Below are 25012 nucleotides of genomic sequence, written 5' to 3'. Positions count from 1 at the left end.
AGCTTTTCATGTCTCTATTTCCTTCAGTTCTGCTCTGATCTTAGTTATTTTTTTGTCTTCTGCTAACTTTTGAATTTGTTTGCTTGTACTTCTCTAGTTCTTTTAATTGTGAGTTTAGGGTGTTGATTTTAGATGTTTCCTGCTTTCTCTTGTGGGCATTTAGTGCTATAAATTTCCCTCTACACACTGCTTTAAATGTGTCCCAGAGATTCTGGTACATTGTGTCTTCATTCTCATTGGTTTCAAAGAACATCTTTATTTCTGCCTTCATTTTGTTATTTATCCAGTAGTCATTCAGGATCTGGTGGTTCAGTTTCCATGGAGCTGTGCAATTTTGAGTTTCTTAATCCTGAGTTCTAATTTGATTGCACTGTGGTCTGAGAGACCGTTTTTTAAGATTTCCATTCTTTTGCATTTACTGAGGAGTGTTTTACTTCCAATTATGTGGTCAATTTTAGGTAAGTGTGATGTGGTGATGAGAAGAATGTATATTCTCTTGATTTGGGGTAGAGAATTCTGTAGATATCTATTAGGTCCATTTGGTGCAGTACTGAGTTCAAGTCTTGGATATCCTTGTTAATTTTCTGTCTTGCTGTTCTGTCTACTATTGACAATGGGGTGTTAAAGTTTCCCACTATTATTGTGTGGAAGTCTAAGTCTCTTTGTAGGTCATTAAGAACTTGTTTTATGAATCTGGGTGAACTTGTAAGGGGTGCGTATATATATTTAGGATAGTTAGCCCTCTTGTTGCATTGATCCCTTTACTGTTATATAATGCCCTTCTTTGTCTCTTTGATCTTTGATAATTTAAAGTCTGTTTTATCAGAGACTAAGATTGCAACCCCTGCTTTTTTTTTTTTTTGCTTTCCATTTGCTTTGTAAATATTCCTCCATCCCTTTATTTTGAGCCTTATGTGTGACTTTGCACGTGAGATGGGTCTCCTGAATACAGCACACTGTGGGTCTCGACTCTTTATCCAACTTACCAGTCTATGTCTTTTAATTGGGCCACTTCGTCCATTTACATTTAAGATTAATATTGTTATGTGTGAATGTGATCCTGCCATTTTGATGCTAGCTGGTTATTTTGCTTATTAGTTGATGCAGTTTCTTCATAATATTGATGGTCTTTACAATTTGGTTTGTTTTTGCAGTGGCTGGTACCGGCTGTTCTTTTCCATGTTTAGTGCTTCCTTCAGGAGTTTTTGTAAGGTAATCCTGGTGGTGACAAAAATCTCTCAGCATTTGATTGTCTGTGAAGGATTTTATTTCTCCTTTGCTTATGAAGCTTAGTTTGGCTGGATATGAAATTCTGGGTTGAAAGTTCATTTCTTTAAGGATGTTGAATATTGGCCTCCACCATCTTCTGGCTTGTAGGGTTTCTGTAGAGAGATCCACTGTGACTCTGATGGGCTTCCCTTTGTGGGTAGCCTGACCTTTCTCTCTGGCTGCCCTTAGCATTTTTTCCTCCATTTTAACCTTGATGAATCTGAGGATTATGTGTCTACAGGTTGCTCTTCTCAAGGAGTATCTTTCTAGTGTTTTCTGCATTTCCTGAATTGAAATGTTGGCCTGCCTTGCTAGCTTGAGGTAGTTCTCCTGGATAATACCCTGAAGAGCGTTTAACAACTTGGTTTCATTCTCCCTGTCACCTTCAGGTACACTGATCAAACGTAGATTTGGTCTTTTCAGGCAATCCCATATTTCTTGGAGGCTTCATTTGTTTCTTTTCACTCTTTTTTCTCTAATCTTGTCTTCTTGCTTTATTTCATTGAATTGATCTTTTTCCTCTGATATCCTTTCTTCCACTTGATCAATTCAGCTATTGAAACTTGTGTATGCTTCATGAAGTTCTCATGCTGTGTTTTTCAGCTCCATCATGTTGTTTATGTTCTTATCTAAACTGGTTTTTTCTAATTTGCAATTCATCTAACCTTTTTTCAAGGTTCTTAGTTTTCTTGCATTGGGTTAGAATATGCTCCTTTAGCTTGGAGGAATTTGTTATTACCCGCCTTCTGAAGCCTGCTTTTGTCAATATGCCAAACTCATTCTCCATCTGGTTTGCTCCCTTGCTGGCAAGGGGTTGTGATCCTTTGGAGGAGAAGAGGTGTTCTTGTTTTTGGAGTTTTCAGCCTTTTTGCGCTGGTTTCTCCCCATCTTCATGGATTTATCTACCTTTGGTCTCTGAAATCAGTGACCTTTGTATGGGGTCTCTGAGTAGATGTACTTTTTGATTTTGAAACTAATTCTTTTGTTAGTTTTCCTTTGAACAGTCAGGCCCCTCTGCTGCTGGTTGGTTGGAGTTTGCTGGAGGTCCACTCCAGATCCTGCTTGCCTGGGTATCACCAGTAGAGGCTGCAGAACAGCAAATATTGCTGCCTGTTCCTTCCTCTGGTAGCTTTGTTTCAGCAGGGTACTCGCCAGATGCCAGCCAGAGCTCTCCTGTGTGTGGTGTCGTCAACCCCTACTGGTAGGTGTCTCCCAGTCAGGATACACGGGGGTCAGGTATCCACTTGAGGCTGTCTGTCCCTTATCAGAGCCCAAAGGCTGTGCTGGGGGATTCCCTGCTTTCTTCACGGCTGCCAGGCAGGGACGTTTAAGTCTACTGAAGCTGTACCCACAACTGCCCCTTTTCCCAGGTGCTCTGTTCCAGGAAAGTGGGGGCTTTATTTATAAGACCCTGATGGGCTGCTGACTTTTTTCAGAGATGTCCTGCCCAGAAAGGAGGGAATCTAGTGTGACAGTCTGCCTGCAATGGCCTTGCTGAATAGTGGTGGGCTCTGCCCAGTTTGAGCTTCCCGCCAGCTTTGTTTACACTGTGTAAGGTTAAAACTGCCTACTCTAACCTCAGCAATGGCAGTCACCCCTTCCTCCACCAACCTTGTGCATCCGAGGTCGAGCTCAGACTGCTCTGCTGGCTGCAAGAATTTCAAGCCAGTGGATCTTAGTTTGTTGGTCTTCTGGAGGCATGGACCCACCGAGCCGGACCATTGGGCTCCCTGGCTTCAGCCCCTTTTCCAGGGGTGAATGTTTCTGTCTCGCTGGTGTCCGGATGCCACTGGGGTATGAAAAAATTTTCTGCTGCTAGCTCTATGTCTGCCCAGATGGCCGCCCAGTTTTGTGCTGGAAACCCAGGGCCCTAGAAACCCAGGTGGTGGTACAGGTACCAGAGGGAATCTCTTGGTCTGTGGGTTGTGAATACTGTGGGAATAGTGCAGTATCCGGGCCATGGTGCAGGGGACAGACCCTAATGGCTTCCCTTGGCTAGGAAAGGGAGTTCCCCAACCCCTTGAGCTTCATGGGTGAGGCAAGCCCCACCCTGCTTTGGCTTATCCTCCTTGGGCTGCACCCACTGTCCAACTGAGATGAACCAGGTCCCAATGAGATGAACCAGGTACCTCAGTTGGAAATGCAGAAATCACCCACCTTCTGCGTCGATATTGCTGGGAGCTGTACACAGGAGCTGTTCCTATTCGGCCATCTTGCCAGCAATGCCCCCTTTTTTCTTTAATAAATGTATGTCAGTGCCTGGTACTGCTAGACATTGAAGGCATGTGGGTGTCTTGGCAGGATTGTATGTTTTGAGCACTTTGTTGTCAACATCAGCAGTAAGAAGTCTGCTATAAAAAACTGTGTGCAGAGTGCCAAGGGAGCATATAGGCAAACCTGGAGCAGGGAAAGAAAATGACACTTGAACTGAGTCTTGAAATCTTATTCCATGAAGTAAATAAGGACATGCTAAATAGAGGGAATATATGGCTGCTGATGCACGGATATAGAATATTTGGCAATATAAACCAGAAAGTATCTGAGACAAGTCTCGACCAATCAGTTTGGAATATTTTGTCAAAACTAAGGGCATGCCCGTGACAGCCTCAGGAGGTCTTGACTTCATATGCCCAAGGTGGTTGGTCTACAGGTTGGCTTTATACATTTAGGGAACATAAGACATCAGTAAATACATTTAAGATGTACATTGGTTCAGTCTGGAAAGTGGGGACAACTCGAATTGGGGAGGGTGGAAGTTCCAGGTCACAGGTAGATTTAAAGATTTTCTGATTGGCAATTGGTTGAAAGAGTTTATCTAAAGACCCGGAATCAATAATAGGGAGTTACTGGGTTAAGGTAAGAGGTTGTGGAGATGGAGATGAGGCCTCTTGATAGCAGCCTTCAGAGAGAATAGATTGTAAATGTTTCTGTCAGACTTACACCGTCTATTCTGTTAGTTTTAAGGTTTCTGTTTTAATGTTAATGCTGGTCAGCGGTGCCTGAATTCCAAAGGGAAGAAGGAATGATGAGGCATGCCAGACCACCCTTTCCCATCATGGCCTGAACTAATATTTCAGGTTTACTTTAGAATGCCCTTGACCAAGAGAAGGGACTATTCAGTTAATTGTTGGAGGCGGCCGGGGGGGTGGTGCTTAGAATTTTATTTTGGGTTTACAGGAACTATAGGTAGTTAGTAATGATGCTGGGGAAATAAGGTGTCAAATGAAAGATCTTAGAGAATAGTAAAAATAATTGCTGTCTGAAAGTTATTCATTCAGCATACTCAACAATGCATAATAGATTTTATGTACTTTATCCACTATAGGATCTTGCTCAGGGCATCAAAATACTAATTTGATCTAGGTACTTTCTTTGTTGACAATGCTTGATAAGATTTTATAGCTTTCAGTGATTTTTTTCTTTTCAAGCCAAGGCAGTTAAAGAGGGGTGTTTTCAGAATGGACCTGATATGGTTTCGATTTGTGTCTCTTCCCAGATCTCATGCTGAGTTGGAGGAGGGGCCTGGTGGGATGGGATTGGATCATAGGAGCAGATTTCCACCTTGCTGTTCTCATGATAGTGAGTTCTGATGATTTAAAAGTGTGTAGCACTTCCCGCTTGGCTCACTCTCTCTCCTGCTGCCATGTGAAAAAGGTGCTTGCTTTCCCTTCATCTTCTGCTATGATTGTATGTTTCCTGAGGCCTCTCAGTCATGTTTCCTGTTAAGGCTTTGGAACTGTGAGTCAATTAAACATCTTTTCTTAAAACATTACCCAGTCTCAGGTAGTTTTTTATAGAAGTATGAGAACAGACTAATGCACTACCCAATGTGTTCACCATGCCCACTACCTAGACAGAGCCAGTTTATCAAGACAGTGGAATTGCAATAGAGAAAGAGTAATTCACACAGAGTCAGCTGTCTAGGAGGCAAGTTTATTATTATTCAAATCAGTCTCTCTGAGCACTTGGGATCTGGGTTATTAAGGATAATTTGCTGGGTGGGGAACAGTGAGTCTGGAGTGCTGATTGATTGTGTCAGAGGTGAAATCATACATAGTTGAAGCTGTCTTGCACTGAGTCAGTTCCTGGGTCAGGAGCCACAAGATCAGATGAGCCAGTTTATTGATCTGGTGGGTGATGCCAGCTGAACCAAGTGCAGGGTCTGCAAAATAAGAACTGATCTTGATAGAGGCAGGAGGTAGACAAATGCCTAGGCAGATAAGGAAGGGTCTCTGGAGAATCTCCAACCCACCCCGCAAGTGTTTACACTGGATGTTTTTGTGCAGATGAGGGAATACCTGCACAGGGTCTTGCCTGGGCATTCCCACAATGAACTGGAGGTCCACATGCGCTGGGGGAATGGGGTGGAGCCACCAGGAATTTGTGCCTTATGCAGGGGAGGAGCCTGGTCTCTTTAGCTCATGTGTGGGAGCCCTGGTATTCAGTTTGTGAGGTGGGAACCTGCTGACAGGACTCCCTCTTTTTGCTGAGAGCTTTCTTTTTGCTTAATAAATTTTGCCCTCCTCACCCTTCAGTGTATTCAGATGCCCAATTTTTCCAGTTAAGAGACAAGAACCTGGATTTAGCTGAGCTAAACTTAGAGAAAAAAAAATCCCACATCAATCTTAAGTTTCACAATAGTGATATTATTCCCAGGAGCAATTTGGGGAGAGTCAAAATGTTGTAGCTTCCAGCTGCATGACTCTTAAATCATAATCTTTTAGCTAATTTGTTAGTCCTACAAACAGCAGTCTAGTCCCTAGACAAGAAGGTGTTCGTTTCGGGAAAGTTTATCTTTATTTCAAACTGTAAACTAATTTCTCCCAAAGTTAATTCAGCCTGTGCCCAGGAATGAATAAGGACAGCTTGGAGGTTAGAAGCAAGATGGAGTTGGTCAGATCTCTTTCACTGTTTCAGTTATAATTTTGCAGTGGTGGTTTCAGTCCCTCCCTTTGGGTTTTATAACACCTTAATCATAAGATATGGGCTAATGAAATGGAAAAAGTGAGACAACTGCTCTAACTTCTTCCTGCTAACTGGGGGTGTAATTGGGATAGGTGTTGATCCCAAAGTGGGAGGTTTCATATACTTGGCTTCTGTGTTTTCCTCATGCCTTTTACATGAGGAAACGAAGTAACGATGTTACTTTGTTAACTAATTTTTGTTCCCTCTTCTTTTATCCCACGTTTTAAGCTTATAAATATCCTGTTAATTTCTTATATACTTATTCTCATATATTCTCCTTAGTGAGTGTGCTATCTTATTTGTTCGGTATTTTAGTTTGATTACAGATGTGTAGATTATGGGTGAATGTGATTGTGATAATGTTACTCTCTTTCATGAGGTTAATTAGAATAACATTTAAATGCAGAAGATAACTTGTAAGACATTATAGTATATTTAAATGTTCTGTTAAAATTTGCCTTTCAGAAACAAAGTATTAATATCATAGTAGTCTGTTTTGGATCAGTATTACCCCAAATTGAACTGTAAAGTTACTGTCAATTTCACATGTGATTTTTTAAAATGATACTTGATTTGATGTAGTAACTCACTTGATAATAGATACCTTTGGAGAGTAAGAATTATGGAGATTGCTGTATATTTTTTTGATGACAGCTAAATCTAAATTTGTATAAAACATACTCATTTTATTTTCTCAATGAATGATTTTCTAAACAGATTACATCATAATAGAATTTGAATGCATCATGTTCTTAAGTTGGTTTATGTGTGTGTGTGTGTATATATGTATGTATATTTTAAAAATATAGAATTAACCTGCATTACAGATTAACAGGTAGTTAAAAATCTATTGTTAAATGCATTTTTTCTGTAGAGTTAAAAATCCTGATTTTTAAAAAAATGTAAAAAAAAGAAAAATCAAATTAGAGTTTTGAGCTTTTAATGTCTAGGAGTGAACTTTTCTATTTTCTTAACTATTACAATTTAGCTAGTTTTTGATGATTCATATTGATAGTAAAGTATTTGGAGGAAAATAATTTTTTCAAAAGCTTTTTTCGAGTTTTAGATATCAGCCTCATAAGCTGTTTTTTGTTCCCCATCCATTTTTAAATCAGTGTCCACGCATTCTTATCTAACTGGATTATTGTCATCCTTAGTTATTATAATTAAGCTTATTTTCTTGCTAATTTCCTAGAACTCATCCTAACCTCCAAAAATGGCATTGGGGTATAAGTGAGTAAGGTAAGAAGGAGTTGGCTAGTTCCTTTTTTTTTTTTTTTTTTTTTTTTTTTAAAAACATAACAGCTTTACTGTGGCATCATGGATCCACAGTGAACAACCACACATATTAATGTGTACACTTTGGTGAGTTTTGAAATATGTATCCACCCATGAAACTGCCACCACAATCAAAGTAACAGAAAAGTCTGTCACTCCAGAAAATTTCCTGCGCCTCACTGTATTCTATTCTTTGCTATTACACTCTCTCTCTCTTTTCACCTAGGCAAATTATATTACTAAAAAATAAATTTAAGTTTGTATATAAAACATAAAATCATCTTTTCTGTCACTCAGTATGAGAGTTAGCTGTTTCTCTCTCTCTCTCTAAATAAACCACTATCTACAACAACAACAACAACAACAAAATGTAAAATGTACAAATAGTCCATTCACCTAATCAGGAAAATGTATTTTTAAAATAAGTTTTATGAATACATTTTTAGATGGTGAAGTAAAACAAGTTATGTAATATTACCTTAAGTATAATGCTATTATTGTTTCTAGGAACTTTTGGATGAATTTCATAAACAAGAATGTGCTTATTTTTTGTTCTGACTTCTCATTTCTGACATTATGACGTTTAATTTTTAAGTGTCCAATATCGCGGACATACAGAATTTATAGTAGACAAATGTAAAGAATATTTGTGAACTAGGTTTTCCATAACATTTCCTTACTACTTCCTTAGCCAATAACTTTATTTTTTTACTTTTATTCTTTTTTTTTTCTTTGTTGTGCTATGTCACAACTAACACCTTTTCTGCTCATCTCTGGGAGTCACAGGTGAATCTTGAGTTGGCTTTACAGAGGAACCTGGGGAATTTAACTTCACAGAGGGTAAGCTTCTTGGCCACCTAAAAAGTTCACTTGTTGGTGACACTAGTGTTACTTTCTATTCTTTGCATTCTGTGAATCAAAGTGTTATATATTACAAGTGTTTGTGGGCTAAGAAATAGCATGTATAATGTATCTTTCACTTGGAAATCATAAAACTTGGTCAGAATGAGCCCAATAAATGAAATTTATTGTCATTGCCAATGTAGGTTCTTTTTTTCTGTAATATATTCTGTATTAATGACTTGGGCAGATGTGATTCAAATCCCCAAAGTGGCTTTGAATGTAGTTACAGTAATTCAGGTAACTTTCAGGCTTCTTGTGGAAAGTGGTGTTTTTGTTTTTGCTCCTCTAGGAAGCATGATATTTTTAATAAGTTCTCTGGGGAAAACTTGATGAAATGCTTCTAACTTAGGTTTATTGGTTCAGTGTTGCTAAATAGAATCTTAGAATAATTGAATAATTTGGGGCAAAAGTTACCTTTTTCTTCCCCAAATCTAATAGTTGGCTTTCTCTTTGGATGTTTACATTGAAGAATACAAATAATTTTTCAAAACCATAAAAAATTATTGTCACTTTAGCTATCCAGGAAGTTGTGAGAATGGTAACACCATATATGCCTATTTTAAAAGGGAATTTATAATTTATGTAATTCAAAAGAAAGATAGGCATCAGACTAATTCTGATTGTGACAGTATTTTTATGATTTAACCTAAAATCTTTTATGCTATTGAGGAAATTCTTTGTATATAAAATATTTAAAAAGTCATTTTTAATGGGACAGATGTTACACAGTTTGGTATTTTCTTGAACTCTGTATAGTAAATGAGTACCTTAAAAATGCTGTTTTCATAAAATGTTTTAAACCACTTGGTTTTGGTATTAAAGGAGGCCTATGATACATTCTTTTTGAAATACAAATAGCCTTTTGTGAGGCAACTAATTTTCTTTATTTACAGAGCTTGACAGTTTAGATTTTCATATATCATTATTAGTTTTGGTTCATTTATGTGGAATTTTGTTTTAAAGAACACAGATGAGCAAATACTAAATATGTGATTTATCCGCAAATTTTTCCTATAGCTATTCCTCCCTACTTTCTTTCCCTTTCATTTAATTACTTAAATAGTATGTATTATAAAATATCAAAACAGTATAGAGCTGAGGTGTTCAGAATAAAATGTGAAAAAGTATTCTTCAAAAATTTCTCAGTACGCTTTCAGCCTCTGTTTTTGTATACAAATATATAATTCTTCACATATATAAATTTGTGCATGTTTTGAAGCATGTACAAATGGCATATTTTTGCTGGTTATTTTACTTGGGAAGCTCATCATGTCAGTACATGTTTGACCTGATTTTTTAACTATTGCATGCTTTTCTGTAGCCTAGATTAACTAGTTAATTTGACCAATCCTTATAATTCTTTCTATAGATATGTATATTTTAAGGTATGAATGGATCCAGTAGCTTTTCTGCGTTCGTAGTCCTGTTACAGAGTCCTCAACTCTCTGAAATCCATTGTTTTCTTGGTTCTTGTCTTTCTGTGACTCCATCACCATTTCATATTCAAATCCCATTCTCTTCTTCCAATGCTATTCTTTATTGGAATCTTAAATTGTGACCCAGATTTGTTTATTGAACCAGTCAGTCTCAATTTTTGTATGTCAGTTATGTAAGGAATTGTATGCCACTTTGATGCTAGCCTGTGGGGAAATTCAGTGTTTCACATTATAAATGTAAATAGTAATGGTACACAAAGTAAATTAAATAAAGCTTCACCAGCTATGTGCTACAGTGACAATTCTGAAATCCCATTTTTTTGGTGAGGAATTACTGTGAAACCTATTTAAAAATGATTTTGGTATGTCTTGGATTTTAAAAATGTATATTGTAAAAAATTATAATATGTTTAATATTTCTAGAAACAGAAGAATAACTACTGGTAAATCAAGGCTTTCTTTATCAAAGAACTTTAGGTGGTCCCCAACCTTTTTGGGATTGGTTTTGTGGAAGACAATTTTTCCACTGGTTGTGGAAGATGATTTTGTGATGAACTGGCTCCACCTTAGATCATCAGGCATTAGATTCTCATAAGGAGCATATAACATAGATCCTTTGCATAAGCAATTTCCAATAGCGTTCATGCTCCTATGAGAATCTAATGCCACTGCTGACCTGACAGGAGGTAATGCTTGCCTGGTTCCTAACAGGCCATTGACTGCACCAGTCTGTGGCCTAGAGGTTGGAGACCCCTGCTCTAATGAACACTAAGTAGAGAGGAAGGAATGACAGTAAAATGAGAATCAAACAAATTAACAGCAAGAAGCATAAAAGTTTGTTAGCCATGTTATTATGATTTCATTGAAATATTAACCTCTCGGGATTGAGAAAAGATACCTTCAAAGCTAACTAGTTTTTTTTCTTCTTGCACCTTGATACATTCACAAGAAAAAATCTTGTGATGGTTTACCAGTATTTGAATCTGAGTAAAACACAGTTTGTTTTTTCTTTGCTGATTTTCAAAAATTTAAATTGGGCTTTGAAGACACTTAGCATCCTTCACTCACTGAAACAAAAAGAATTGAGAGCTGTGATTTTTGGTTTGATAAAACAATATGAGAACATTCTCTCTTCAGAGTTACAGGCTTGTGTTTAGACTTAGGCCAAGAGTAGCTCTTCAGTACCTGGGAAGCTTTGTTGATAAAATTAGAAACATTCAACTGAAACTATTAAGTTGTATGTGAATGTGTGTGTGCGCATGTATATGCATTTTTTTATATTAATGGGATAAATCTCAAACACATATAGATGTAGAGAAAATATAATTAACCACTTTGTACCTATCACTTGACTTCAACTGTTATGAAACCTGATTGGCCATGAGTTGATCTGTACCCACACCTATTTCTTCCAGATTATTTTTAAATCAAATCACAAACATAAAATTTTAATGTAGAGATATCTTAATAGGTCCCTGAGACTCTTTAAAGTCATAAGTGTACTATTATGTTACCTCCAAAGTTAGAAATAATGCCAAAGGTCCAGTCAATTTTTAATGTTTCTGGATTCTCCCTTTTTGTTTTGTTTAAAGGCAGTCTTACTCTATCACCCAGGCTGGAATACAGGGGCACAATTGTGGCTCACTGCAACCTCCGACTCCTAGTTTCAAGCAATTCTCCTACTTCAGCCTTCTGAATAGCTGGGATTACAGGCGTATGTTACCATGCCCAGCTAAGTTTTGTATTTTTTGTAGAGATGAGGATTCACCATGTTGGCCAGGCTGGTCTTGAACTCCTGGCCTCAGGTGTTCCACCCACCTCCCAAAGTGCTGGGATTAAAGGCATGAGCCACTGCTAGCATTTTTGTTCAAATAAGAAATAAATATATGTATTATAATGAGTTAATATACCTGTTAAATCTTAATTTTTTTTTTCTCTTTTAGACTTACAGAAGAGAGTTGCAAAGATAGTACAGGTTTCCTGTACCTTTCTGCAGTGAATTCCCCTATTAGTAGCCTACATCACCATAGTACATTTATAAAAACTAAGAAGTTAACATTGATGCAGTATTGACTAAACGATAGAGTATATTCAGTTTCGCTAGCTTTTATAGGAATGTTATTTTTTTTCCTGTTGCAGGGCGTAATCCAAGATCTGACATCACATGTAGTCATCAGAGCTCCTTAGTTTCCCCTAATATGTGATAATTCTTTCCTTCCTTTTTCCTTGTCATTGATGGCCTTAAAACTTTTGAAGAGTACTGATGAGTTATTTTATAGAGTGTCCCTTAATTGAAGTTTGTCTGATGTTTTCTTATGATTAGACTGAGGTTGTGCATTATTAGGAAGAATACCACAGAGGTGCTACATCCTCTGAGTGCATAATTATCGGGAGGTACATGAGGGCAGTGTGACTTATTACTGGTGTTGTTTACCTTGATCATTTCATTGAGTGGTATCTTTTAGCTTTCCTCACTGTAAAGTTGCTATTTTTCCTTTATTACTTCTGAGACTGGGGTTGTTAATGTAGTTTTTCATAGTCTGAATCATGCTGATTGCAGTCCCGTGGTGATGTTTAACACTTAAGTCTCTTGTGTTTCCTGTAAATTGATAATTAGATGTAGAGGCTTATTAGGTGCATGTTGATTTTTGTTGCTGCTGTTTGGTATAGGCAATATGTACTTCTATCAGGAGGCACATAATATCTGGTTGTTTCTCTTTTTATGCTATTCCTTGAAATGGTTTATTTAGTTCAATTCCAAATGCTGGTAAGAAGAAATCTTATATATAGTTCATTTTTATTATTTAAAAAAATGTATATAATGGATAAATGAGTTTTAAAATTTTTGGTTTAGGGGCACATGTGAAGGTTTGTTGCATAGGTAAACTTGTGTCACGGGGTTTGTTGTACAGATGAGTTCATCACCCGGTCATTAAGCCCAGGTCCAATAGTTATTTCTCCTACCCTCATGTAGGTATCTGTTCCCCTCTTTGTGTTCATGTGTTCTCATCATTTAGCTTTCACTTATAAGCGAGAACTTGTGGTGTTTGGTTTACTAAAAACTAAGCAGTCCTTTTGGCCTCCCAAAGCTCTGGGATTACAGGTATGAGCCACTGTGCTCAGACGTACCATTAATTTAATAGTATCAATTTGATTCAGACTGTAAACAAGTTTAATATATGGTAGAGCATTAGAAAGTACAGTGAAGGCACAGCTAGCCTTAAAATATTTCCGATTGTTCTATCACTGATAAACTGGTACTACAGCTTCTCTGCCTTTTCAAAAACTGGTGGGAAATAGCATAGCATGAAGGTTAGTTTTTTTCTACTAGGAGACTTTAAAACTGTTTCTGTAGTTCACTGCTGTATTAATTTCCTCTGTGTGCTGTAATAAATTACCACAGTTTGGCTTAAAACAATAGTAGCATATTCTAGAGAGGCCTAATTAAAGAGTGAGAGACTCTAGGGAAGAAATCCACATCTTTCAGCTTCTGGTGTATGAAGGATTCCCTTGACTTAAGGCCACATCACTCCAAAATGATGTTGTCTTCATATCACGTTCTCCTCCGTATGCCTAATTTCTCTTATCCCCTCTAAGAATACTTGTGAACGTATTTTCTGACTGATCAGGATAATCTCCTCTCAAAATCCTTAATTTAATCACACCTGCAAAACCTATAATATGCATATAAGTAACAGTGCGAGATTAGGACTTGACATCTTTTGGGGACATCATTCAGCCCGCTGCACCTGTTCTCACTGTACTCAAAGTGTCTTCAATTGCTTTCTGCTGCTTGAAGCAGCTGCTTAACTTATCCTGAGGAAGCACTGCACATTCTCTTTGGTTGAAGAGAGCAATCATAAGAGTATTCTAACTTTCGGGATAGCTTTATTCTTAGAAGCCAGCATGATAACAGTTTGAAACCAAAGGATGCTGTTAATGTGTAGTGTAGTATTTTTCTGTTCTGAGTCTCCTCCCTCCAGGTAGATAGCTTCCAGGGTGACTTGGTATAAAGTCACATTTTATTGCTGCTGCTTCTGTATCTGGACACCTCCAAATTGTGTCCTGAAGTTATTTTTATCTTGGTCATTCTTGCGTCTTGTCAGGAAAGGAATGCTGTTGCAAGTACATGGAGTCAAAGAGTAGAAGGTAATGGGTGGTGTTGCAGGGGGAAAGGGTTTTTTTTCTTTTTCTTCCTTTTCATGACAGTCTTCCTATCCAAGATGTTTATTCACTGATCATTCCTCACACGTGAAATATATTTCTAGTTTCCATAAGAAGCATCATTGCCATAAAGTTATAAAATTTTTCAATGATGGAAAAGTTATGTATTTACCACTCAGATTTAACAAATACTGATATTTTGCAGTATTTACTTGATCACTCTTTTTGAAAGTAAATAAAGGTACAGCTAAAATTCCATTCCCCCTTCTTACTCCTCAGAGGTAATCAGGATCCTGAGGTTGGTTGCTTCCATGCTTGTTTTTATGTTTTGTATATTTGCACATATTTGTAAATTTTTTTTTAAACTTTTAAAAAAGATTTTTGCTTTATTTTTCAACAATTTATATGCTTAGGTATAGTATTATTTTGTATTTTGCTTAGAACTTGCTAAGCTTCTTGAATTTCTTTGTTTTTCTGCTAAGGCACTTATGTGGATTCCACTTAAACGTATAGTAAATCTTTTGGCATTGTGTCACAGATCAGTGATATTTTATTCATTTTTAAATAGTTTTTTTGTCTTTAAAATTGGATAATTTCTATTGCCATATTTTCAGGTTAATGTATCTTCCCTCATCTCCAATCTACTCAGTGACATTTTAAAAATTCCAGATACTGCATTTTTGAGTTCTAGAGATTATTTGGTTCTTACAATTCTTCATTCTCTGCTGAAATTTTTCTGCCCATTTATGAGGACTTTATTTTCTTTTACGTAACATTTATAGTAGCTGCTATAAAATCTTTTTCTGTTAATTCTAATGTCTGAATAATCTCAGGCACTGGTCTCCATTGATTGCCTTTTCTCTTGGCTATGTTTGTAATAATTTTGAATATTTTTCCTGGACACTGTAAATGATACTTTGTAGAGACATTATTCCAGATTTTTTCCTCACCCAAGCAGAAATTCTGTGGCCATTAAGCAATAACAGCCTTTCCTACCTCCTCCCAGCCCTTAGTACTCTCTATTCTACATATATAAGTGAGATAATACAATATTAGTCTTTTTATGTTTGGCTTCTTCACTTAGCATAATGTTTTCAAGGTTTATCCATGTCATATGCTTCAGAACTTCATTCCATTTTAAGGGTGATAAATATTCCATTGTATATCTGTACCACATTTTATCTGCTTGCTTCTGGACATCTAAGGTTATTTTCCAAGTATTGTCTATTTTGGTATATACCTATGGTGCATTTAATCATAACGGTAATTCTGTTTTAACTTTGAGGAACTGCCAACTTTGTGCAGTGCCCATACCATTTTATATTCCCATTATTCATAGCCTTGCCAACACCTGTTATTTTCTGGGGTTTAAAAAATTATTATAGTAGACATCTTGGTGTGAAGTGGCATATCATTATGGTTTTCATTTACTTTTTTAAATGATAAATGATTTTGAGCACCTTTTCATGTACTTGGCCATCTGTATATCTTCTTTGGAGAAATGTCTATTCATGTACTTCACCCATTTTTAAATTGGGTGTCTTTTTGTTGTGGTTCTTTATATATTCTGGATAGTAAACCCTTATCAGATAGGATTTGCAAATTTTTCCTCATTCTGTAGTTTTTCTTTTCACTATTAAGTGTCCTTTGATGTACAGAAGTTTTAAATTTTGATAGTGTCCAATTTATCAATTTTTGTTGTTGCTGCTTGGGCTTTTGGTGTCATATCTAAGAACCTATTGCCAAATCAAAGGACATAGTCATAAAGATTTACCTATGTTTTCTTCTAGGATTTTCATGATTTTAGCTATTATTATATTCAAGTTCATTTTTGTATATGGAGTAATGTGGGGGTCTAACTTCATTTGCATGTGGAAATTCAGTTTGCCCCCCAGCACCATTTGTTGATCAGACTATTCTTTCCTCCATTCAACGGATTTGACATCTTTGTAAAAAATCTATTGGCTATATATGTAAGGATTTACTTCTAGACTGTCTATTCTATTGGTGTTACGTACTGTTTTAAGGTAGCTTTCAAGTTTTGAAATTGGGAGTTGTGAGTCCTCTAGTTTTGTTCTTGTTCAAGATTGTTTTTCCTATTTCTTTATTTCCATTTTTGCAAATGAGTAACTTTTTTGGAGATTCATCCATGTTGATACATAGACTTTTAGCTTATTTGTTGTCACTACTTTATTATCTGAGTAAGTTTTAGTGTATTTGGCTTTTCTCCTATTAAAGTAAAATTATTAACAATGAACATCTTATGGATGTTATTTGTTCAGATGTTTGGTAGTTCTCAACCAGGGTGATTTTTGCCCATCAGGAAACCTTTGGCAGTGTGTGGAGACATTTTAGATTATCAAGACTGGGAGAGGGTGTTGCTCCTAAACATCTACAATTCAAGACCAGACTCCCACCAACCCTCCCCACTGCCAAAAAATAGTGCCAAGGTTGAAAAACCCTGCTCTGAAGCATATACTTAAAAGTGGAACTGAGAAAGCTGGAAGTGTTTTTATAAGCGGATTTCTGTAAATCATGGAGAAAATATTTTCTCCATAAGTTAAGGTTTGGAATGTTTGGAATTAAAGTTGTTCTGGCAATGTTCCCATTCCAGCAATTACAAGCAATTTAGATATCTCAAGCCAGATTGAGTAGCAGCATTATCCATAGTTAGCCGGTTCGTTCACTTTAACTTTATGAACTTAAATACATTGGGTACTTCGTCTGTTAAAATATTAATTGTAGAGTGAGAGTCTGTTTTAAAACAGTGGCACTTGTACAGATGGGGGTGGTTGAAATATTAGGCTGAATGTACTTAATAAGAGCAAAACTAGAACATGAAAAATAGTTTTTCTTGACACAGATGGTTGCTACATATTGAAAGCTTAAAGGTTTAAGAAGTTTTTTTAGTGATGAGGAATAATAGGTGACTTGGAATTAGAATTCAAGTCTTCTAATGTTAAATACTAGTTAATTTTAATTTTAAAATACTAGTGTATTTTAAATTAAAACTGTAATTGAAGACATAGGAATAAACTTAGACTCACTTGAAGATGTATTACATGTCACTGTGGAATACTATGCAACCATAAAAAGGATGAAATCGTGTCCTTTTACAGCAGCATGGATGCCATAATTCTAAGCAAATTAACACAGGAACAGAGAAAATGTTAAGGGGGAGCTAAACATTGAGCACACATGGATGTAAATAGGGAACAATTGACAGCATGGACTACTGGAGGGAGGTATGGGTTGAAAACTACCATGCTTACTCCCTGGGTGACAGGATCAGTACCCAAAACTTGAGCATCATGTAATTATTCCCATGTAACAAACCTACACATGTACCCCTTGTATCTAGGGAATACATGTGAAGGTTTAAAATAAAAGTTGGGGGAAAAAAGACCCATGGTTCCTGTTTGAGAATCTGTTGAAAGCTATGGCCCTAGAAATGACGTCCATACTTGTGTAAATACAATTTTGTACATGTTTTGAAGTGGTTTATGCATGCTCCTGAAGCCCATCCATGAATTCACCATGTCCTACTTATTTCCAGGTTAAAAATTTTGCTAAACACTGATTGAAATTCTTAAAGTGCTAAAAAATAGGTACACATAAAATTATCAATGAATTGTATCTTCACAACTATATTTGTATCTTCCTAACCAAATGCTTCTGCATTTAGTGATGAGGAATAATAGGTGACTTGGAATTAGAATTCAAGTCTTCTAATGTTAAATACTAGTTAAACTTTACGTCTATAACCTTCATTATTTCTCTTTTTAGGTGTATGCAACAGTGTTATCGCAACAAGCTAATGAAAACAGGCAAAATTCAACTGGAAAAGCATGTTTTGGCATCTTCCTCCCAGAAGAAAAACTTAATGACTTCCGTGATGAACAAATTGGACAGTTGCAGGAGCTGATGCAAGAAACCACGAAACCCAATTGGCAATTTAGTGTTTCTGAGTCGGCGGAACCAAAATTGTAGTCTATACAACAAAGCTTAACAAGACATGCAAAAATTTAGAACTCTTACTTTAATTATCATTGGTTTTTGAAATATATTATTTAAGCTTTGAAAATGCCTGTTACTAATGAAATATCATTTTTGAATATTATGAATGTAATATGTGGATCAGGATCACTAGTGACAATTGAAAAAACTTCATTGGAATAATAGTACTTGATGTATGAAATTCGATTTTACAACTAAACAGGAAAGAATGGATCAAAATGGACAAGTTTCTAGAGTTTTGCTGAAAAAATTTTAAAATGCTATTCTCATCCAAGAATATTAGCCTTTTGGCTTTTCTTTAGCTTCATCAAAGAAGTATGTTGTGATAATGATAGATGTAGAATTCCAGCAAGGTTATTTTTTAAATACATTGTCATTCTGAACATTTCATCACTTCTACTTTAATAATACATACATGATTTTTGTTCTGAACATCTCTTCTCCCTGCATCACTGTTCATTCACAATAAAAGGTTAGGGAGAAACTTCAAAATTCACTTACTATCAATCATTTGTATAATAGACTATACAAAATATATTTCCTACAGTGTTTGTTTGTTAATAATAACCCCTGACATAATGTGTAGCTACCTTGAAACTTTTATTTATTACCTAATAGTTGAGGACATTACAAATCAACTTAAGAAACTTTAACTTTTTAAATGTAAAAAATGGTAACTCCCTCTAAAACAAAATATGAATTAAAAAAATATGCGAAATGACTTATATCTTTAGTTATTGAAAGCTGATTCCCAGTGTGATAGTATTAGGTGGTAGAGCCTTTAGGAGGTAATTGTCATTTGGGATTAGTAACCTTATAAAAGAAGCTCCAGAGAGATCTCTTGCCCCTTCTACCATATGAGGATACAGTGAGAAGATGAAGCAGAAAGTGGCCCTTCATCAGATACTGAATCTGCTGGTGCCCTGATCTTGAACTTTGCAGCCTTCAAAACTAGGAGAAACAGATTTCTATTTATAAGCCACTCAGTCTATGGTAATTTGTTAATTGCATCCCAAACAGATTAAGACAGTTTTGGAGGCCTACTCCAAGATTCTGAAATGATTATTTTTTAGATGTACTTGCAATTTATATCATCTCTTTAGAAACTGATTTATGTTTTCTCTGTATATAGCTGGTAGGGCCCCCTTAAGTAAGTCCATTCTTCCTTTTTTTGAGTCAGTCTGTCCATTGATCTGTTGGTCTTTTTCATTGAGAAAGATAATCAATAGTTAATCTGTCTGCAACAGGATACAGCAATGGATAAGATAAAGCTCCTGCCCTCAAGAAGTTTAAAATCTAGTTGTATGTTCAGGAGACTTCTTTCATCATGAACAAATACATCTGCAAACTCTTTACAGCATTATCTTTTTCATCTTGCCCAAGAGAAACCTAATACTTATGAAGACACTCCTTCTCTGTACTCTTGTAAAGTGAGCCACAACTCCCACTTTATGAGACCCATCCTGTTGTCCCTTTCAGCCCATCAGTATGCCACCTTTGCTTAAGAACTTTTTCCTTTGTGGCTTTTTTCTTTTTGCGTATACTTCCCTCCTGTTTACTGGCACTTGACTTACCTCAAATCTTGCTATTATTTTGGTGTCTTAGTATTTATGTTGTTTACTTACCCAGTAGCCTAAGAGTTATGTGTTATTATTCACTTTCATTCATCCAGCCACTCATGCCATGGCTACACTTAAACCTTCACTGTGTTCAGAACTGTTTCAATATCCTATGCTTTTGCCACTGTGTCTTAACAGTAGAATCAGTTTCTTACTCCCACGGCACAATTCATTCAACAGATACTTATTAAAAACCTGTATTTGCCAGATATCATTCTAGGTAACAGGGAGGGGATATAGCATTTACCAAAGACAAAAAGTCTACTACCCCCATGGAACTCATATTCTAAAGGAGAGAAATGAAATATGTAGGGTGATAAGTACTATTGAGAAAAAAAAGCAAGGAAAGGGACTAGGGCTATGGTCCCCAAATTATAAACGGAGATTCCCTGGGCACCACAGAGAACTCAGGGGTACTGCAGGATATTTTAACTTTGAGGAAATCACAGCCACGTTTGTGTTTGCTAGATACCACACAGATTGCTAGTGCAAGATTTTTCAGTTTCACAGTTATATTGCCACATTTTTTTAAATGACAGATCTTTATGAAGCTGAGCTTTTAGTGGTTGCTGTAATAAAAAGGCAAACATCACAGAAGATTACTGAGTAACAGAAAATGTAGGTAGTGTTGGTCAGTATGATTACAGTGTAAGTTGTGCCATGTCCAACAGGTGCTAAAGTGTTATGGCATAAATTAGTTGTTTGGACTACTTAATAAAACTAAGTTTTCTTTGTTGTTGTTTTTGCCAAGATGTACTGTGCAAATACTGGGACACCAAGTGTGTAAAAGTTTGGGAACTGCTGAAATAGGAAGTGGTCTTTAACAGCAAACTGATCTGTAAACTTACTGCCTATAGTGCCATTCTACTAGTGCTTTTATTTCCACTGCAGACTGCCTCGTTTCTGTGATCCTTCACTTCAGCTAGCCACTGAGCAGTACTTTCCATGTCTTCTTTTTCTTTTACTTCATCTGCTGCTGTAGTCAGCCTAACCACTCGCTTGCCAAAATCAGTGGGGTATTAATCACTGTAAGATTGGTATGATGAAGATTTGATAGTATTACTCTCTTCTGCTTTTAAACCAATTCTGCTTTTTATACTGCCTCATTTTCCTTTAGATTATAAATTTTCTCCTCCCCACCCCCACTTTAAAAAATATGTTCTCTGGGTTTTCATTTTCAGGACTCACAGTACACATCTATTGCTTCAAATATTAGCTGTACCCTTAAATCACTAACACCAACCTAAATCTCATTTTAAAATTTTTAATTTTTGTGGGTACATAGATGTATATATTTATGAGGTACATAAGATATTTTAAGATAGGCATGCAATGTGTAATAATCACATAATAGAAAATGGGCTATCCATCCCCTCAAACATTCATCTTTTGTGTTATAAGCAATCCAGTTATACTCTTATTTTAAAATGTAGAATTATTTTGACTATAGTCACCTTGTGCTATCAAATACTAGGTATTATTCATTCCTTATTTCACTTAACCTAGTGACCTCCAGTTCCATCCATGTTGTTGCAAATGATAGGATCTCATTCTTTATAGTTGTATGGTACTCTGTAGTAGACCACATTCTCTTTATCCATTCATCTGTTGATGGATACTTAGGCTGATTCCATAACTTGGCTATTGTGAAGAGTGCAACAAACTTGAGAGTGCAGATACCTCTTTAGTAGATTCACTTTTCTTATTTTTGGTCTGTATCCAGCAATGGGATTGCTGGATCATATGCTAGCTTTATTTTTAGTTTTTTGAAGAACCTCCAAACTGCTCTTCATAGTGGTTGTACTAATTTACATTCCCACCCAAACTGTACAAGGGTTCCCTTTTCTCCACATTCTCACCAGCATTTGTTATTGCCTGTCTTTTGGATAAAAGCTATTTTAACTGGGGTGTTATGATATCTCATTGTAGTTTTGATTTGCAGTTCTCTAATGATCAGTGATTTTTGAGTACCTTTTTATATGCCTATTTGCCATTTATATGTCTTCTTTTGAGAAATGTCTACCAGATCTTTTCCCCATTTTTACATCTGACTATTAGATTTTTTCCTATAAAGTTGTTTGAACTCTTTATACATCCTGGTTGTGAATCACTTGTCAGATGAGTAGTTTGCAAGTATTTTCTCCCATTGCGTGGATTGTCTCTTTGTTGATTATTTCCTTTGCTGTGCAGAAGCTTTTTAATGTAATATTCCATTTGTTCACTTTTACTTTGGTTGCCTTTGCTTGAGGGGTATTACTCAAGAAATTTCTGTCCAGACCAATGCCCTGGATATTTTCCTTAGTGTTTTCTTACAGTAGTTTCATAATTTGGTGTTAGATTTAAGTCTTTACTCCATTTTGATTTTTGTATGTGGTAAGAAATAGGTGTCAAGTTTCATTCTTCTGCATATGGATATCCAGTTTTCCCCACTACCATTTATTGAAAAGACTGTCTTTTCTCCAGTGTATGTTTTCTTTTCTCCTATATGTTTCTGGAATGTTGGTCAACACTGTAGATGTGTGGATTTCTTTTTTTTTTTTCCTTAAAAGAAAAAAGAAAAAAAAGTAAAAAGAGTCTCGTCACCCAGGGTGGAATACAGTGGCATGATCTCAGCTCACTACAACCTCCACTAACTGGGTTCAAGTGATTCTCATGTTTCAGCCTCCTGAGTAGCTGGTACTTCAGGCATGTGTCACCATGCCTGGCTAGTTTTTGCATTTTTGGTAGAGATGGGGTTTTACCATGTTGATCAGGCTGGTCTTGAAGTTCTGGCTTCAAGTGATCTGCCTGCCTAGGCCTCCCAAAATGGTGGGATTATAGGTGTGAGCCACTTTGCCCGGCCAGTAGATGTGTGAGTTTATTACTGAATTCTCCTTCCATTGTTCTGTTTGTCTGTTTTTATGCCAGTACCATGCTGTTTTGGTTACTGTAGCTCTGTAGTATAATGTGAAGTCAAGTAATGTGATTTCTCCAGTTTTCTTCTTGATGCTCATGATAGCTACTGCTATTCTGGGTTTTTTGTGGTTCCATATTTAGAATTTTCCCTGTTTCTGTGAAGAATGTCATTGATATGTATTGCATTGAATCGGAGAATGATTTGGAGAATATGGACATTTTAACAATATTAAGTCTTCCAGTCCATGAACGTGGAATATCTTTTCATATTTTGTGTCCTGTTCAATTTTTTTCAGTGTTTTACAGTTTTCATTGTAGAGATTATTTACTTCTTTAAAGGATTAATTCCTAGATATTTTATTTGTAGCTATTGTAATTTTTTTTTTTTAAATTTTCAGATTGTTCATTTTTGGCATATAGAGATGTTACTGATTTTTATAAGTTGATTTTGTGTCTTGCAATTTCACTGATTTTATCAGTTCTTGTAGTTTTCGATGGAGCCTCAACCTCATTTCTGAACTTCTTTTCTGTGTTTGAAATTTACATTTCCCACTCATTTTAAAAATCAAATATACTTATCTTCCCTTTTCAGTGAATGAATAATATTAACATATACACAGTTTACCAGTTCAGAATTTTGTAATTTTGCTTTGACTTCACCATTTCCCTAGAGGCCTCTTCCTCATTATTCAGCAATTGTGACAACACTATATGGTGGATCACAAACTGCTCATAGTTCTCTACCACTCCTTGTACCTGTATCTTTTGCAAGGTAACTTTGCAATGCCTCCTGTTCATCTGTTTTTCAGTTATTCAAATCTGTTGGCCTTTTGACTTGATTTGTTCAAAAGAATGAGGTAATATTATGCAAACTTAGGTTCCAGGCCTCAGAGCCTTGCATACTTCTGTCAGCACCATTGGACATCTGTCCAACTGCCATGTGAGCAAACTAGGGCTGGCCTACCAGAGGATCAGATCATGTGGAGCAGAGGTAGACCATCCTAGACCAGCCGGCTCTCAGCCAACCACATTTACATGAGTGAGCTCAGCCATGACAGCTAATCCGAGTCCAAATTGCCAGTTACAAGCTAAATTAATGGTAGTTCTTTTAAATCAGTACATTCTGTGATGGTTTATTATGTAGTTAGAGCTGATATGCTACTGCTTTACTGTCTCAAAATCACTTTTCCAACTATCAGTCTGATACTTTAGACTTAGAATTTTTTTTTTTTTTTGGTAGCAATCTATATGTGGCTTTCTTGTCTCCAGCCCATTTTTTAGTATGTTGTTTGTAGCCATTTGGCTGTAGATGTCACCTTACTGATATGCAAATCTGATCATATTTCCTTGCTTAACATTTGGAGTGGAGATGGGTGCTTGGAGTGTACTTAATGGTAGTGATACATGGTGCAATTTGCTTCTTACCATTGGTCTTGGTGGTTGAGAGGAATCTGATACAGCTTATTGAAAATAAATTGGAAATATATGTATTAAGAATTTTAAGAACAGTGGCACTTTTTGAACCTGTAAATTTTATTTCTAAGATTCTATCCTAAGGAAAAGATACTCATGAATGTGGACAGTTTTTCACATAATCATGTTACTAAAAATGATTATCTGAGTGAAAATTTGGGAATAGCAGAACTCTCCCAAATACCTAAAAGGTTAAGTGAATTGTGATGACATGTATAATGAAGTAGTTTAAATGTAGGTTTCTGAAGAATTTTTAATGACATAGAACATTTCCTGACATTGATAAATGAGAAAATGATGCTATGAAATATATGAGGTTTTTAACAAAATGTTAGATTTCCATATGGCAGACAATATAGCAGTTCTCCTGCTGAAGATGAAAACTTTTAGGTAGAGTAGAAAAAGCATTTTTGAGAACTTTCTAGGAGCTGGCAATATCATAAGAGATTAATTATAAGGCCAATATTGCTAAGTGAAACTGGATAAAGCCTCTTTTACCCTAAGAGGAATTTTAACTTTGGTTTTGATGGCCCTTTGGGACACAGTGGGCAGAACACAAAGCACAGAACCCATGTGAGTTAGAGAGTCATAAGAAACACTTTTTCCAGAAAGACAAGACCCTAAGGACTGTACCCTCAGGGTAAGAGTGAGCCAGAAGAAACCTGCTTCAGTACTTGTGCAGAATTGCAGGCCATCCTGGATTTAAGTCATCTGTGTGCTAAAACAAAACTTGAGCTTTAAATTTGACATATGGCCCCAGAATGAGTTTCTGACAGATGTAAACAAGTTTTGGAGGATACTCGGGTCACAAATAATTTTCCAAGGAAAGTGAATCCTTAAGTTTCAGTAAACAAACTGATTCCACATGGAAAACTAGCACTATGGCTAAGAGGCAGAGATAGACCACCAGAAAACTCAGATACTGGAATTAACACATGTATAATACAAAACATGTTTATGTCTTTAAAAATTAAAAGTTGCTGGCAAATATCT

At 36.2% G+C, this 25012-nt stretch overlaps 1 protein-coding gene across 1 annotated transcript in view; it reads left to right on the top strand.

The window, feature by feature from the left end:
- The window catches only part of SDHAF3 (succinate dehydrogenase complex assembly factor 3), a 53719-nt gene extending 35150 nt beyond the window's left edge, over positions 1 to 18569 (top strand). The window contains exon 2 of the mRNA XM_032252879.1: positions 17802 to 18569. Within this exon, the coding sequence (XP_032108770.1) occupies positions 17802 to 18005 (204 nt within the window). The 3' untranslated portion in view covers positions 18006 to 18569. The remainder of the gene's footprint in view (positions 1 to 17801) is intronic.
- The last annotated feature ends 6443 nt before the right edge of the window (positions 18570 to 25012 follow it).

This window comes from Sapajus apella, unplaced genomic scaffold (genome assembly GCF_009761245.1).
Source record: "Sapajus apella isolate SASKATOON/1434 unplaced genomic scaffold, GSC_monkey_1.0 scaffold81, whole genome shotgun sequence".
Taxonomy (NCBI): Eukaryota; Metazoa; Chordata; class Mammalia; order Primates; family Cebidae; genus Sapajus; species Sapajus apella.
The sequence above is the reverse complement of the archived record's forward strand: the minus strand, read 5'-3'. Positions and strand labels throughout refer to the sequence as shown.